This window comes from Gorilla gorilla, chromosome 23 (genome assembly GCF_029281585.2).
Source record: "Gorilla gorilla gorilla isolate KB3781 chromosome 23, NHGRI_mGorGor1-v2.1_pri, whole genome shotgun sequence".
NCBI lineage: Eukaryota > Metazoa > Chordata > Mammalia > Primates > Hominidae > Gorilla > Gorilla gorilla.
In genome coordinates, this window is record NC_086018.1 from 34,695,246 (window position 1) to 34,709,820 (window position 14,575).

The 14,575-nt window shown below is 48.4% G+C and overlaps 2 protein-coding genes across 2 annotated transcripts in view; one reads left to right on the plus strand and one right to left on the minus strand.

Moving 5' to 3' along the window:
- The window catches only part of CACNG2 (calcium voltage-gated channel auxiliary subunit gamma 2), a 142,286-nt gene extending 138,557 nt beyond the window's left edge, over positions 1 to 3,729 (minus strand). The window contains exon 1 of the mRNA XM_031005639.3: positions 2,895 to 3,729. Within this exon, the coding sequence (XP_030861499.1) occupies positions 2,895 to 3,105 (211 nt within the window). The 5' untranslated portion in view covers positions 3,106 to 3,729. The remainder of the gene's footprint in view (positions 1 to 2,894) is intronic.
- Positions 3,253 to 14,575, plus strand: part of LOC129529433 (uncharacterized) — a 49,702-nt gene continuing 38,379 nt past the window's right edge. The window contains exons 1-2 of the mRNA XM_063704711.1: positions 3,253 to 3,276; positions 3,724 to 4,562. Coding sequence (XP_063560781.1) covers positions 3,253 to 3,276; positions 3,724 to 4,562 — 863 coding nt within the window. The remainder of the gene's footprint in view (positions 3,277 to 3,723; positions 4,563 to 14,575) is intronic.

A 14,575-nucleotide genomic window follows, 5' to 3' on the forward strand; every position in this document is an offset into this window, starting at 1 on the left:
GAAAATAATCACCTCGGGAGACAAAAAGCCCTAATGAAAACCAGACAGCAAAAGAGATCAGAGGAAGACAGGGTTGTTTTTCATCTGGAGTCATTAACGGCATCTTAGAAAGAAGATGTGAAATCTGTTCGCAACTTCTCCAGATTGGGCAGAAAACACAGATCAAGTGGTTAAGGGGTGGGGGGTGGGGGGATCTTTTTTGAAAGTCCAATTTTTCACACAAAAGAAACACAAGTTGGGGGAACCTCAAGCACTGACAACTTGATCTCCATAGAGAGCGACCCCATTCTGAGTGCTCATAAAAGCAAGCACACTGACAGCCCCCAAGGACTGTCTACGCCAACTTCCAGAAACAACTGAACTTACAGCCTTTGGAGATCAGTGCAGTCTTTGAAAATAAGAAGCTTACAATCTCCAAACTACTTCCTAAGTGGCCAAGGCCCAGCTTCCTAAGGTGGTCCCAGGCCTGCAAAGCTCCAATTGACAGAGGCTTTGGAAATTAAAGGCCAGGTCAAAAGCGGGCCCAGAGCTCCAGCCCTTCCTGCCCTGGCCATGGCTACAAGTGGAAAGCGAGTATCATCCCTGAGGAAAGCCTGGCAGGGCCCCACAGTACTGCCCGGGGGTAGCGAGGCCCCGCTGGGGAGAGTGGCCCAACCCACAGTGCCTGTGCGCATCACACAATCCTTGGGAAGTGCTGCAATTCTAACCCTTTACAGACGATTCAGGGAGAGAGGGAGTGTGCAGCTTGGAGAGAAAGTTAAAGGGGGTGGGCAGCACATTTGGGGGTGTGGACATCAAACAGATGGAATTTTAATCAAAATACTTAAGCCTTTTTAATGCACGAGTGATACAAAGCTACCTCTAGTCTGTTTGCCTTCTGGGAATTACACAATGTTTAAAAGATCACAATATTAAGAATTTGGAAATAAAACACAGATTTAGAAAAGTATATTTATGCCAACCCACCCATTTCTGGGTGTATTTATGGTAAAACAATGTCTTGTCTCTCCTCTAGTCTCTTGGCTACCTATCTCCCTCCATCCATCTAACTAAAATCCAAGGAAAGCAAATTGCCACTATGATCATTTCCCTAAAGCGGTCCTCATTCACTTTGCTTTCCTTCTCTTTTGGAATAAAAGTCTGTCATAAATGTTTAATTAAATGGAAGTCTTTCCACTGTTAATGACTAGCTGTATGAAAGGCTTTTCATTTTTTTAAGGAGGGGGTGTGTGTGTGCGTGTGTTTAAAACAGTCCCTATTAATTTCTTGATATTGATTCTCTGGCTGGGGAAGAGCATATAGTATTCAGCATAGAGCTCCTCTGCAGAATATGTTAAAGACAGCGGTTTGGATTGAGAAAGGGCACCAAATGCAGTATGCGTCAAATAGACCATCGCTCAATGAAGTCACTTAGCTATTCAAAACATGTTCAGCCATCACTCAACCGTTTGCACCAAGAATATTGGGAGGGGGGCATGGGATTTGTGCTCTTTCCCAGATGCAATCATTTCCGAAAGTGTGGCTTTTGCTCAGTTTGGGTTAGACCCTGGGGCCACATCAGTTTCTCTCTCACCCATCCATTTCCCTCTCTTCTCCCCCATCTCCTGGTCTCAACTCCCTGCATCACCATCCCATGTCGAGCTTAACAAACAATCCTGCAGTCCTTGCTTCCCGACGCTGCCTCAAACGGCCCCCAGTATTGGTTCATAACAGAAGCAAAACACATAAGCCTCTTTTTTTCCCCCACATGGAAGCATATGTATCTCTCTGTGCACGTCTATCTATGGGTGGCTGTAGCTTGCACACACAGACATATATAGCCATTCAAATGCAGTCCCTCATACTAAAGTCTGTTGCCAAATGCAGGTTGGATGACCCACAGGAGTTTTTTTTTCTGTGCTTATTAATGTGTCCCAGAAGTACATGCCTTCATCCATAGCGTGATCCCCCAGCCTTTACACCGTGGCGGCTCCTGTGCCCACAGCACAGACACACATGCCTCAACACTCCGCAAGATCAAGGCAAACAGCTGACACCCCCACTCCCCCCTCAACCTCCCCATGCCCTCGCCTCCCTCCCTCCCTGCCTGCCTGCACAATGTCTGATTCTCAAGCCGGCTGCAATGCTGACTCTACTAGCTTCTGGCTGACAGACATGTCACTCTGTGGAAGCCTAACCCGCAAGTGAATTGCTGTTTATTAGAACTTAGGCTTGTTTCCTGTGAGAGACGTATGTATTTTTAGACTTTGTAAACGTTAAAATACACAAATACACACATGCAGCCAGCCACCTCGAGTGATATGTGTGGCTCATAGACATTACGAAATGCTCTTGAACTCAGCTTGAGATCCTGGAATAATTAGGATTTACCAAATAAGGATTCTTAGAAACAACATATTCTTTTTTAAATAAGGAGATTTGCAGATGGTGGTGCGTCTAGGACTTTTGGGGAGTAAGGAGAAGAGGAGGGAAAAGGGAAGAGCATTTTTGAATTCTTCATTGCGAAAAGAGAAACAGCATACACAGAAGCAATTATTTTACCCTCTCATAGATGGCAATGCTAAATCGGATGGTAAATCCTAATGACTCCAAAGCAGGCAGAACACCTTTGACTTTTAGAGACAATCTCTTGTCGCTTTCACCATGTCATAGATTATTCCAATGAGGATGTTTGAGGGGAAGAGGGGGTGGCGGAGGCGAGGGAGTAGAGTATGGGTTTTGCTTATTGATTTTCTTTCCTCTGAAACTAACCCAACCAACCTTGATTGGTGGTGGAAGGAGTGAACTAAGAAAATGGTGGAATGTAAGGGGACTTATTTGGAGGAGGGTGGGGAGGGGGGAGTGAAAGGGGAGGGGTGGGGTGGAGAGGGGGGAGGAGATGGGAAGTCAAGTACCTTCTAGGCAGCAGGTTCTCCATAATCCGGAATGGGTCATAACTTCCTCGTTCTTTTTGCTGGTTTCATTCTCACTGACACTTTTGGTCTTGCAAACCCCTCTGGAGTAGAGCCAATAGTCGGTTCCCACAGCTATGGTCATCAGGCTGAAGGCAGCGAAAGCACCAACGGTGGTTAAAAGCATTTGAACACCTCGATCAAACAGCCCCATAATTCTTCATTATATAAACACCCAACCGACTTCTGGTTCTCGGGAGAGTGTGTGTGAGGGTGCAAGTACTAAAGCCAAAAAAATAAATAAATAAAAATAAAAATTATTCCACTACTAATATAATGGATATATGTATGAATAGAGAATATGGAGAGTTATAAAAAAAGGGAGGTAAGAAAGCTCACGGAAAAGAGTGTAAATTATAAAGATCACACGGGAAGAGGCTTGCCTTTTGAGATCAGAAACTGTTCCAGTTGCAGTGTTTTTTTTTTTTAAAAAAAAGGAAAAAAAATAAAAAGACACCCCCCACCCCCCCAAGTGAGATGCCTTAATCTCTTTTTCTAAAATTCTGGTCTCCAGTTTCCATATGTGATAGTTAATTTGGAGATGGCTTCCACAGTGAACCAGGGAACAGCCGAATTCTCAACACCATTTCTCATGGTCGGGACCTAGACAGTTAGAGACTGTGAGAGCCGAGATGCAACCTTCGGTCTTCGTTCTCGGCTCTGCGGCCTGCGCCATGAAAATCCTTTGCTTCGCCAGTTCTCTTCCTTGGGGGGTCTCGGCGCTTTCGTTTCAGACCAGACTTCCCAGTATTCTGTAAGCCCTTGAGCTCAGCTGCACAGGTGCGGGGGTCTCGCTTTCCATGGTTTTGCCCGGGCAGCGGCGGCGGCGGCGGCGGCGGCAGGGCGGGCAGGCGCGGCGGCGGCGGCGGCAGCAGGACGAGCAGCGGCGGCGGTTATTGTTGTTGGTGGCGGGGGTAGTGTTGGCGAAGTGGGGGAGAGAGGGGGTTTCTCCTGGAGAATCGAGGCGGGTTTCCCTCCCCCTATCTGCAAAGCTCCTGGAAACGAGGGAGCCGGCGTCTTGCTGCAGGGTGGGCCGCGCGCCTGCCCCCCACTCGCTACCGGCTGGGCCCCCGCGGAGGCGCTCCCACCTACTGCATTACGGGTGGTGCTGAACCGGACAGCTCCCTGCGCCGCCCGCTCCGCGCGCTCCCCGGCTCCCAGGGCCGCCCGCCAGGAGGGGGGCGCGGGCCAGAGTCCTCCCTCCCCGGGGCAGCAAGGCCAGCGCAGAGCGGGGGCCGCCTTTCCTCTTTTTACCCCTCTCCCAAATCCTAAAATGAGCGCTCTCCTGGGCTCCCGGAGCTTAGAGGAAGGCGTAGCTAGAGATAGCTCTCTCCCTCTCCCTCCCTCTCTCTCTCTCTCTCTCTCTCTCTCTCTCTCTCTCTCTCTCTCTCTCTCTCTCTCTCTCTCTCTCTCTCTCTCTCTCTCTCTCTCTCTCTCTCTCTCTCCCCCTCTTCCCTCCCCCCTTGGTGTTTCTTCCAGCTCAGCCTCCTTCTCATTCCATCTCTACGTGCCCAGAGCTTCAAATACAACCCTCCCATCACAGTCAGACGGGCACAAAACTTCAACCAGCCGTTTCTCTGCCTGGAAGCGGCGAACATGTAACCTGGACGGGTAATTACAAACACGTCTTTATGTGTTTTTTAAATCATTGTTTTCACTTTGCTTTGCTGGGGATTTGTTTTATTTTGTTGGTCCGTTAGATGTATCTTCTTTCGGTTTTCCTCTCTCCTCTCTTTGTCTCTCTCTGGCTTACCAGGGGGTGTGCATTGCTCTGTGTCTCTCTGTAGTTTTCCGTGAAATTCCAAATCTTGCTTCTACAAGCAGACATTTTGGAAAGATTATTCGTGGAAAAGGGTGCAAAAGGGCGACTCGTAGCTGGGGCTTGGGCAATGATTTTCATTGCAAGGATAAACATGTTCTCAGGGGAAGTGGGTGAAATGTGAATCCTTCTAAGTATCCTATGTCATTCGTAAACTGGTTGGGAAGAGATAAAAAATCTTCCTTCCATGAACACTGGAACACCGAAACCCTCCCCTCTTTCTCAGAAGAATCATTGTTTGTGGGTTAATTACAGTGTCACCTTTCATTTCTCTTACGTGCAACTTTTCCTTAACGTGACCTCTGGTAGAAAGAAGCACATTAATTCCTGCTGCTACGGATTACATTTTTTTCTCTGATCACTTTTATAGTTAAGTGAGTAAGAGCACATGAGGCATGAGATGGGTTCATGTTTTTGATATTTTGTGTGTGTGTGTGTGTTGCGGGGGTGGGGGGGGACCCTGGAGAGGATGTGAGTATGATGAGTCAATTGAGGCAGGGGGAGTTGAGAGGTTTCAATCCCATAATTCAATTATTCAGTACTTTCTTCTCTCTCCCTCTACTTTTTTTCTTGAGATTATTTGCTTGACATCTTTCTCAGTGGTCTGGTGATTATCAGAGGTATATAAAAGATGAGTGAATTAAAAACAGTCTTTCTTTGGTGTAAAGTCCATTGCCTAACTTCCTTCGCTCAGCTCAGAGTTGGTCTGCAGGTATGACCAGTGTATTTTTTTTGACATAGAAAAACTACCTGTTTCTTTGCCCAGCACAAAACTTCCTTTCTCCCACTCTGTTCTTTTCTTAGAAGGGAAAGGCTCCCATGAGGGGCAATTGCTGTGCTTCTGGTATCTGGGAGAGGGTCCTGGTGTCTGGAGAACAGAACCAAGATTTCCTCAACCTCTGCTAAGGTACCTTTGGGGTACAGCAAGAGCTATATTTGCAGGCTGAAGACTTCTCCACTTTGGTTTCTTGTCCTGTGAAGATGGGGATGGGTACAGGAATGGAGAGGGCTAATCTGCTGATCCCATATAGCACGGAACCTAGCAAGTTCAGCCAGTGGCTCAGGTGGCTGATTTTCTTCTGTCCTTGAAGCAAAGGTGAGGGGCAGGCACCAAGTCCTCCTCTGAGATAGGCTAAGTCTTTTGGGGGGAGTGGAGAGAAGGTTGGGGGTAGTCACATGAGCCAAAGAGACTTGCCCTCACTTATTGCTGTCACCTTGGTTGTCTTTGACCTGTCCAAAAATCCCTTTAGACTGCAGATAGAGCCATTCTTCTCATCTCCCTCCCCCTTTCAGACCAACCCCTGAAGGTTTTGCTCAAAAGAAATCAGTAACAGAGGCTCAGAAGCTTCTGTTTGTCCACAGAATTTGCTAACGTCTTAGCCACTGACAACGGCTGCAGCTTTAGCAGCATTCGATTAATCTTCTGGCCAGATGATCATTAAGAAAAGGGAAAGAGGTGGGGGAGGAAAGCAACAGCTTTTAGGCTGCCAGCATGGACAGTGCAGAGACTACTGGAGACAGAGTAGCAGAGTAGCTTGACTCTGCTACTCGGTAATGGCATAGCTCCAAACAAGTTAGGTTCCTAGAGCCTCAGTCTTACCATATGTTAAATGGGCACTTTAGCACCTACCTGTTCCTTTCTGAAGTTCCTCCCAGCTACTGCCAAGCCACCTATCCTATTCAGACCTCCACCGTCACACGTATAGCACATAATTATGTATGTGTTGTCTCTTTCACTTATTTGAAAGCTCTTTGAGGTCAACAGCTGTGTCTTGTTCACTGTTATATCTTTGGGACCTGGTGTATAGCTTTATATATAGTAGATACTTGATGAACAATGGCTGGAGTGATCACAGTAAGGATTAAATTGTAGACGTGAAGTGCCTGACACATAGTATGCACTCAGTAAGTGTGGGTTTTCTCTCATTTCTCCTCCCCTCTTTTACATCCAAATTGGCCTCCTCCTCCTTCTCCTCCTCCTCCTCTCCTCCTCCTCCTCCTCCTCTCCTCCTCCTCCTCCTCTCCTCTTCCTCCTCCTCCTCCTCCTCCTCCTCCTTCTTCTTCTTCTTCTTCTTCCTCTTCTTCCTCATGGGGTCTCCCTGTATCACCCAGGCTGGAGTGCAGTGGCATGATCTTGGCTCACCCACACCCTCCGCCTCCTGGGTTCAAGTGATTCTCCTGTCTCAGCCTCCCGAGTGACTGGGATTACAGGTGCCTGCCACCTTGCCCAGCCAATTTTTGGAATTTTTAGTACAGCCAGGATTTCACCATGTTGGCTAGGCTGGTCTTGAAGTCCTGACCTCAGGTGCAAAGTCCTGACCTCAGTCCTGACCTCAGTCAGCCCTCCTTGGACTCCCAAAATGGGCTGGGATTACAGGCGTGAGCCACCGTGCCCGGCCTCCAGCCTCTTTTTCTATATGGTTCCTGTACCACACCCCTCCCCTTCCCAACCTAGTTCTTCTCCTTAGGTCCCTTCTGCTCACCAGGCAAGGCTACCTGGGAAGAGCTGGCTTGATACAAGCCCTGTTGGATGGTTGGGACACACCAGGCATACTTAGTACTTAGTAGCTGCTAAATGGATGCTCTTAGGGGAGCAGCTTTGTATGCCTGCATTTGGTTACTTGGGAAGGGCTTAGAGGAAATTAGCTGAAATGCCACAGACCTATTTTGAGCTGCTTCTTTGATGTAGTGAAAATAACTTGGGATTTCAGTGCAGCAGACCTGGCCTTGAAGCACAAGGTTGCCATTTCCTCACATTTGACCTTGGACAGTCATTTAACCTCTCTGAAATTTGTCTCTTCATCTGTCTAGGAGGACCACAGATACGAGCATTATGGTGTGATTGTCAGTGTTACATGTTAATAGCATGTGCAAAGCTAACATTTGATGGGCATTTGCTATGTGCCAGGAGCTGACCTAAGCTAAATCCCACGATGATCCTATGAGGTAGGTGCCATCATTATTCCCATTTTACAGATGAGGAAAACTGAGGCACATAATGGTTTAAGTATTTGGCATAAGGTTCCCCAGACAGTAAGTGGCAGAGCTGGGAGTCTAGTCCAGCAGCTTGGCTTGAGAGCCTCTGTCTTAACTGCTGTGTCTTGACCCAAGATATGAGCTTTCTGAGTAATGGTATTGCACTGAGGCTATTTACTCCTCATCCACAGATTTGCCAGGCATTTGTGGAGTAACTCCTAGGAGCCAGGCATTTTCACACAGATTCTCACACATAACTCCCCAGCAATCCTGCAAATGCATATTAATAACTTTTCCTATAGGGAGAGTAAACAGAGGCTCAGAGAGGTCATCTATCAAGTTGCAAGGTCATATTTCAAGTAAATGTAACAGCAGATATTTGAACACTTTGCACTGCTTCAAATTCTACTTTCTACAGGTCCAGAGTTTATTCATTCAAAGAATTGAGCACCCACTGTGTGTGACATACCATGCTAATTCCTAGTGATGGTGAGCAGGACAAACGTAGTCCCTGCCTCCAAGAATCTACAGACAAGCAGGAGGAGTATACAGATGAAGAATGACCACATCGAAGTAAAGAAAATAATACAAAGGATATTGTGAGGCCATGGGGCAGGGAGACCAAACTCAACCTTAGGGGCTGAAGGACATCTTCCCTGAGGACAGGATATTTAAACTGACATATAGGAATGAGAAAGAGGTACCTAGGCCAAGCTGGGGGTGGTTAGAGGGTGCAAGGGAAGCTGAGAAGAGGAACATTTCAGGCTGGGAGAGTAGTTTGTGCAAAGGTTCAGAAGTGTGAATAAGATGATTGGCCAGTTTTGGGGGAAAAATACTAAGCATGGCCGATCCTAAGACAATGATAGGAAATGTGTTAGGCCAAGCACCTGGAGACCATGGAGGGGAGGTTGGAGGATGAGCAACAACCTGGAAGAAGCTGGTGGGATATGGAAGGAGAGAACCAACCCTGGAGGCAGGAAGACAGTGGGAGACAGGAAGGCAATTGCTGCTGAGCTCTAAGCAAGAAGTGATGGTGGCTTGGACCAGCACAATGGCAATGGGATGGGGAAAACTGAAGGTAATCGGGGTATTTGGGAAGAAATTGATGACTACTGGTGTCCATTACTAAGATGGGCAACTGTGAGGCAGGAGCAGGTTGGGGTGTGTATGTGGGGCGGGGGATGATGCAGGAAGGTGAGGAAAGCCAGAAATTCTGCTTTGGCCATGTATCTAGTTTTGCTACGTTCTATTACCTCTTCACTCCCTGCTCCCAGCCTGTATCTTCTTGGCAAGTGAATTAATTAATTAGCAATGTAAAGAACTCATGAAAGAAGAGATTTGGGCTGTTCACATTGTATTTCCAACACTTGGAACACAGCCTAGCACACAGTAGGTGTTCAATCAAAATGAATATCTTTCTTGCTATAAAATTTCAAATGCATGTCTTCTCTGTGTCAGGCCCTGTGCTGAGGTACAAGGGATGAAGATGGGATGAAAATATCATAATCAGGGAGGATTGGAAAGTACATAGCTGACCCAGGGCATGCCAACCAGCCTGGGAGAGGGGTGGGTGTCTGGCATTCCCCACTGCGTGTGCCCACAGTCCCTGTGTTCATCCTCTTGTGGCACTTCCATGTTTTGAGTTGCTGTTTTGTGTCTGAACTCGTCTGGCGCATCAGTTCTCACAGCTGTCGGTTCCCACAGCTAAGCAAGCCTGCTCTGCTCTCTAGGGCTACAGAGCTAGTACGTAGTAGGTCTGCAATGCTTACTTGATGAATAAATGAACATAATGAAGGCATGGGCTGTGGAAGTCCAGGGCAGGAAGCATTCATTTCTGTCTTGCAGTGTCTCAGAAGGCTTTGGGGATAAGCTGACCCTCAAAGACCAGGAGAAAAGATCACAACTGGTGAAGGAACAGAGGAGGGCATTCCAAGCATAGCAATCACACATACAAGTGCAAAGAGGCATGAAGCCGCACGAGGGACTTCAAGGAGGTTGGTGTGACTGATGGGGGTGGACAGGAAAGCTGGGGCCCAATCCAGAGAGACTGCTGTGCCTGGGGTTAGGGACCATCCATCGGCATTGCTGTCCTGGGGGCCCTCGTCCTGCCATAAGCAAACTGGGAAGAGAACAGGCTGTGCCATCAGAAGGCCCTCGGTTTGAATCTCAGCTCTCTGCAGCTTATGCTTCATGACCTTAGGCAGCAATTTAACCCCTCTGAGCCTCAACTCTTCCTCACTTGTAAATAGGGACCTAGTTTGTTCTTCTCGTAGGCCCTTTGCTCTTGCTGCCTCCCCTGCAGGAATGTTTGTTCAGGTCTTAGCTTCCATATCACCTCCAGGGCAGCAGTGCTGGTCACTCTGGATGACACTGGCCTGCTTTGCTTTCATGATCACAGCCTCACATTCTCTTGTTTATCATCTGAAATCTCTTCCTGCCCACCCACCTCCCCCAGGACATCAGATGATATCTATCTTGTTCATTGCAGTATCCCCAGTGCCTAGAAAGTGCCTGGAACAGCATAAATGCTCAAGGAATATTTTTTGAATGTATGAATAAGGTTATGGTTGTTAGGATTAAGCAAGGGAAACCCTATTTACGTATTTGGAAGATAGGAGGAGCAGGTCTCTAGAAGCCCCTGAATGTTGGTGGCTGAGTGGAACTTGGGGAAATGAGGGTACCTTGATTTGATGATGGGGTGTGTGCAGGAGTGAGGCATAGTGAGGGTCAGACTTGGGGAGGTGACACTGGCCTGGTGCCACCCTCGCTTCTCCCCCAGGGCCTGCTCTTCTCTCTCGGGCCTCAGAGTTGCTCAGCCCCATGCTGGAGCACCCACTGCAGAAAGGTCTAGATGGGGCTGTTGGCCCTGGGGCTGGGAGGGAAGGAGATGTAATAAGATGGTAGGTTTTACTCCTTACATCTGGGAACTGCCCAGAAAACCTCAGGGAGCCCCAGGGTCTGATGCCAAAGGAGGCTGGGGTGGTGGGCAGAGCAGGGCTGACCAAGCTTAGAAAGTGGGATGTGTTGAAGGGGAGTGGTTAGCTCTGAGCCTGGTAAGAACAGAAAGCAGAAACCCTGGGTATAGCCATGTCCAGAACAAGAATCCCCACAGAGAAGTCACTTTCCCACCCAGGACAGGACTGTCACCCCCAAGAGAGTCCTGAGCCACCAAGCACGCTAGCCTTTCAACCCACCACCCCCGGGCTGGTATGAGATTTCCCCCAAAACTAAACTACAGCAAAGAAAATTCAGATAGCAAATTAATCACAAAGTTACAGATTAGAAAAAATGAAATAAAAAATGTGCACATAAAGATGCAGAGGAATAGCAAGAAGAAGAATATGAGCTGGCCGGGTGTGGTGGCTCACACCTGTAATCCCAGCACTTTGGGAGGCCGAGGCCGGCAGATCACTTGAGGTCAGGAGTTTGAGACCAACCTGGCCAACATGATGAAACACGATCTCTACTAAAAATACAAAAATTAGCCCAGCATGATGGTGCATGCCTGTAATCCCAGCTACTTGGGAGGCTGAGGCAGGGGAATCACTTGAAGCCGGGTGGTGGAGGTTGCAGTGAGCTAAGATTGCGCCACTGCACTCCAGCCTGGGTAACAGAGTGAGGCTCTGTCTCAAAAAAAAAAAAAAAAAAAAAGATTGTGAGAGAGGCCAGGGCAGGAAGCAGGGCCATTTCCAGCGATTTTTAAAGGAGCGGCCATCCAATAGCGATGGAGACAGTGAGATGCACGCAACCTACTTGGGCAAGCAAGGTTGAGAGGGGACACAGAATGGCCCTGCATGGCCTGGTGACCAGGCTTAGCCCCCTCACAGCCCCACTCTCCTGCCTTCCTCCCTCCAGCCAAACCAGCCTCCCTCTGTCCCTGGATCCCGGTCCCTTGCCCACTCAGGGCCTTGACATCACCGTTTCTCTGCCTGGGCCACGCATCTCTTGGCACTGGGCTCATGCCCTCTTTCCCACAGGTGTCTGTTCTGAGAGGCCCAACTGACCACCCAATGAAGCCTGTCTCACTCCCCATCATTGCAAATTCTTTATCTGCTGAAGTTTTATCCTTAGCCCTTAGCAGCAGCCCTCATCTCCCATAGATTTTTATTTTCTTATTTATAGTGCAAGGATGGGGCCTGGCTATGTTACTGCTTCCCTGCCTTGCACGTGGTGTCTGGCACACAGTAAATATATGTGGCCCGATGTGGCAGATACATGTGGATTGAATGGGAAAACCCCTGGGTCAGCAGGGTGAGAAGTGGAAGCAAAGCAGGAAGAGGAGGAAGGGAAGGGAATGGCCTGGTTGGAGTATCCCGGGAGGGCTGGCCTGGAACTCTGCACAGGGAGGACAATGGGGTCTTTAGGAGAAGACAATGGGTGGCTTCAGAGGTCCCTGGGCAGAGTGGAACCTGGAGAGGTGAAAAGGGAAGAAACGGAGGGGACTTGTTTCCATGTGGATTTCAGCAGATCAAGGAGGAGGTGTCCCCAGGATTGCTGGGGACAGCCATGCAGGCTGGGGAGTGGATCCTGGGGGTCGGGGTCCAGTCTGATGCAGGCCAGCATTGTGGCCTCAAGTGACAACAGCCTGAGGTCTCACTGGCCCTGTCTGGAAAATGCGGGCAGCATCACCTGCCTTGAGGTGCTGTTCTGATAATTAAATAAAATAATGTAGAAAAAGTACTTCCCACGCCTACTCCATAGTAAGCCCTAAATAAATATTAGCTACATGTTGAGCTCCTACTGCGTGTTATGTGTTTTGAATAAAATACAAAAAGAAAGAAAGAAAGAAACAGACGTAGTCCTGCTCAGAAGTAGTCACTCTCAAGTGGAGAGAGACCTGCATGCAGGGCTCAATATAATGTGGGCAACAGGATGGGGAGAGGGCGGAGGGAGGCATGCTAGGGAACACACCCTGTAGTGGACAGACAACGCCACCTGGGTATTCAGGAAGGGCTTCCAGGAGCTGGGAGAGCTGCTCTGGGTCTTGAAGGATAAGTGGAAGACTTAGAGGCAGAGAAGGCCAGGGAAAGGTTTTCTAGGCAAAGGGAATAGTAGACCCAACCTATATGGGGCATGAAATAGTTATTCAACAAAAGTTAGTGCCAAGTGCAGTGGCTCACATCCATAATCCCAGAGCTTTGGGAGGCCGAGGCAGGAGGATTGCTTGGGGCCAGAAATTGGATACTAGCCTGGAAAACAGTGAGACCCCATCTCTACAAAAAAAATTAAAAAATTAGCCAGATGTGGCTAACACCTGTAGTCCCAACTACTGGGGAGGCTGAGGCAGAAGGATCACCTGAGCCCAGGAGTTTGAGGCTGCAGTGAACTATAAGCGTGCCACCGCACTTCAGTCTCGACCACAGAGCAAGACCTCATCTCTTAAAAAAAACTTTTTTTTTTTTTTAATTAAAAAGTCCCATAAGTTTGTTGAGCACCTAACATCAGTGAACAGGACTGGCGTACTCCCTGCCTCTCGGAACATTAGGAACATACATTCCCAGAAGGCAGCCACTATGTAATTGACTACACAATTGATTGATAGTTTAATTGTAATTGTGGTAAGTGCATGGTGCATTTGTGGGAGCTACAGGTAATTCTATTTCTCCAAAGTGCTAGGAGGGAACTGGCAGAGATCAGCTGGAAAGGGAGGCGGGGCCTGGTCAGGGGGTGCCTTCAATCTAACTTAGTGCCTACTATGTGCTAAGCTCTGTGCAGTGGACACAAAGATAAAACTAAGTCAGTTACCGGCAGGAACCAATGACTGAATGCAGTGTGATCAAGGAGGTCCATGGGGTGGGTCACAGGGACATGGCAGGGAGGGCTTCATAGAGGAGATGACCTTTCCCCTTGCCCTAGTTGAACAGCAGTCCAACAGCCTGCTGTCCTGCCTTTTAAGGAACAGGTCTTCCCAACCCTGCAGGCTTAAAGAATCATTAGTCACGTCTGAAGCTGGCTCAATAGCAAAGGGTTCTGAGCCTGGTGGAGTTTCTTTTTAGGCGTCTGGTGCAAGTGAAGGAGGTGCTGGTGTCATATTGAGGTACAGACCCAAACAGCAGTAGGTGAGAGGACCAACAGGCTGCTCCTGTGTCCAAAGGCTCGAGAAATGTTGGCTCTGCCCCATTATCCCAAGCTTGGGACAGGTTATTGTACCTCTCTCTGACTTTTTGCTCATCTGTAAAATGGGTGTGATGGCGGAGTCATGGGGCTGCTTTTGTCATGGGGATTGAATGGGGGTTTCTCCTGCTAGGTTTTCATAATGAGTGCTTTGTCTGTGCTGCCAAGTGCACCACCAATTCCATAAATGTGGTTGACCTGGCTCCTTACAGAGGAGGTCAAAATCACCAAGGGTTCTGAACATCTATAAGCTGTGGCCCAACACCATATTCTGAAAACAGGTCTGATTAGGAACACACTGTAATGGGTAGACAAGGACCCCATCTCCTGGCCCCTGATGGGTTTTGCGGATTGTCAGGTTCCTCTTTTCCTAAAATAGCTTCCTTTTCAACAACCTGTGGGTGCCCGAGTCCCTCTGTTGGTATCAGTTGGGCTATCTGGTATGTTTATGGGTAGTCTTATCTGAGACAAGTAACCTACTATGTGCTAACATGCCAACTCATTCCATGGGCCTGCTTGGAATTCAGAACCCACTGCCATGCAGAGGGACATCGGGGGGCTTCCACAGGTACCCAGGGGTGGATCCCTGGCCCACAGACTGGGCTAGACTTGCTGTCCTAGCTAGGTTCCTGCACCCTCTTCCCTGGGTCCTCACCTCCTGTCCTGCAAATGCTGTTTCATCATCTTTCCTAAGAAGCCTCAAGTTCTGAACGAT